General features: G+C 42.8%; 1 protein-coding gene across 1 annotated transcript; it reads left to right on the top strand.

Moving 5' to 3' along the window:
- Positions 1 to 414: 414 nt before the first annotated feature.
- On the top strand, positions 415 to 1,423 carry LOC112141475 (zinc finger protein 236-like; the record flags this gene model as incomplete). Its single annotated transcript, XM_024264612.2, has 3 exons — positions 415 to 906; positions 984 to 1,112; positions 1,229 to 1,423. Coding segments are annotated over exons 1-3 (423 nt in total), but the record flags the coding sequence as incomplete, so codon positions are not given.
- Positions 1,424 to 1,990: the final 567 nt, after the last annotated feature.

Below are 1,990 nucleotides of genomic sequence, written 5' to 3'. Positions count from 1 at the left end.
GTTGTGAGTTTTAGCGAAGGAGCCTGGTGTCTTGGATCGTCGCTTCAACCTCAGTCCTCAGTTACCCTATAGGCTGCTCTCAAACACTGATGTGTTTTTTTTCATGACTGAAACAGCTGAATGTCTTCCCAGTGAAGTATGTTTCTCTAGAGGATGTATTTTTAAATTGCTGTAAGTAAGAGCCCTGTTGTTGGGGATTTTTCTTTGATGTGAGCAGTGTGATTTGCATTGTCGGTGATGGTCCACTGATATTTCTGTTGACTGATTTGCTCGTCACCCCAAAGCATAATCAAATTTCTGTTCTCATGTCACTGTCTCTCAATTGCTTTCCTCTCAGCTCAAGTGGAAAATATTCCCAGTGCTTCTCTCAGAGACACGGAGAACGCTTTTTTTTTTTTTTTTTTTTTTCCGTTTGTTGATTAGTCTGAAGCCTTCCAGTCACTTTGTATGCAAATGTGACTCAACCTCCAGTTTGGAAGAGAAGCTCTGTTAAACCACACTTTTTCCAGCTCTGACATAAGTTATACTCAAGTCTTAAAAAATACTACAGAAAATATACATTGGAAATGGAGACATAAAATAAGCTGATTTTGTTATAAATCGCTATCCTGCTGGAGAATGTCCAACCTCACTGACCCCCCCGTTCAGTCAGAAGAGTTTTGGTTAGCAAATCCATCTGTGACATTCTCCTTCTCTTTGTCTTTAGCGCCATTAAGGTTTTAACCCCTAACTCTTCTTCACCACTCAGTCCCCACTCTGCCCTCCACCACCACCCCGTCACATACCGCCGTGTCCCAGAGCCTGGTGATGTCCTCGGGGGGCATGGGGGGCGATGGCAGCGTCACTCTGACCCTCGCAGATGCTCAGGGGATGCTGGATGGCGTCACTTTGAACCTCAATGCTCAGGTAATTGAGATAAAAAGAACACCGTGTTCTCTGTAATAAACACCTGCAGTACTCTAAACAGGCTGTCACCTTTTTAGGGTCAGACCTTTCCTGCAGTCCTAAATGAATCTGGACTGTCAGGGCAGCCAGTCGCCCCGGGTCAACAGGTCATACTGGTCAGTCAGCATTCCCAGTCTGCAAGTGGAGCTTCTGGAAATGGATACAGAGTAAGTGACCGATTCCTAGCAGGTGTTTTGTTCCTCAGACCAAATATGAAACAGCTGCTATTTAGTCTGACAAGATCTCCACCAACCCTTACATGATCTCTGTCTCTGCAATCCAGAGCTCAGGTCACGGCCTTAAAGGTGGGAAAGACCCTCAGATGAACACTGATAGCCGGAACCACTGCTTCTACTGTAATGAGGTCTTCCAGAATGCCAACGCTCTGCGACGCCACTGCAGACTAACCCACGGGAAGGACCGCTGTCATGTCTGCAGCGTCTGTAGGAAGGCTTTCAAGCGAGCGACACACCTCAAGGTTGGAACTCACACAGACATGTCATGATCAAGTTTACTTAAGTTTTATGAACGTCTTCAGATAAAGACCTGTTGATTGTTACTTAAAATCTGATTTGATTCACGGATTAACCCTTGTGCCATCCTAGGCATGTTTACATTAAAAGTCGTGTCATCTGGACCCCAAAAGACAGCACGAGGGTTTAGATCAACGATTTACAAATCCAATCACGATCCTTAATATTTAATCTAAATATGCCTGAATGCTTCCTTGATGGCAGTCTTTTTATTCAATAATATGTTTTTAATGAACATCATTTAAACCTTTATTTACAGGAGATCAAAAGATAAAAACACAAAGATTTAACAAAAAAAAAGAAATATTTGTGCATAAATATAGGTGTATGTACTGTACATACGCGTGTCTCTCTTTTTATGTTTTTATCTGTGCCAATGTGAAAAACACTTGATATTTTTACTTTGAGGTGACAGTTTAGTTTTCCCCAATCTGAATTCTTCCATTCTCCCTAGCCCCCCTCCCTTCCCCTTCATTTATCCCTCCAAAAGTAGAGTTATGAAAAGTTAGTGT

The sequence above is a fragment of the Oryzias melastigma genome, unplaced genomic scaffold (genome assembly GCF_002922805.2).
Source record: "Oryzias melastigma strain HK-1 unplaced genomic scaffold, ASM292280v2 sc02659, whole genome shotgun sequence".
NCBI lineage: Eukaryota > Metazoa > Chordata > Actinopteri > Beloniformes > Adrianichthyidae > Oryzias > Oryzias melastigma.
The sequence above is the reverse complement of the archived record's forward strand: the minus strand, read 5'-3'. Positions and strand labels throughout refer to the sequence as shown.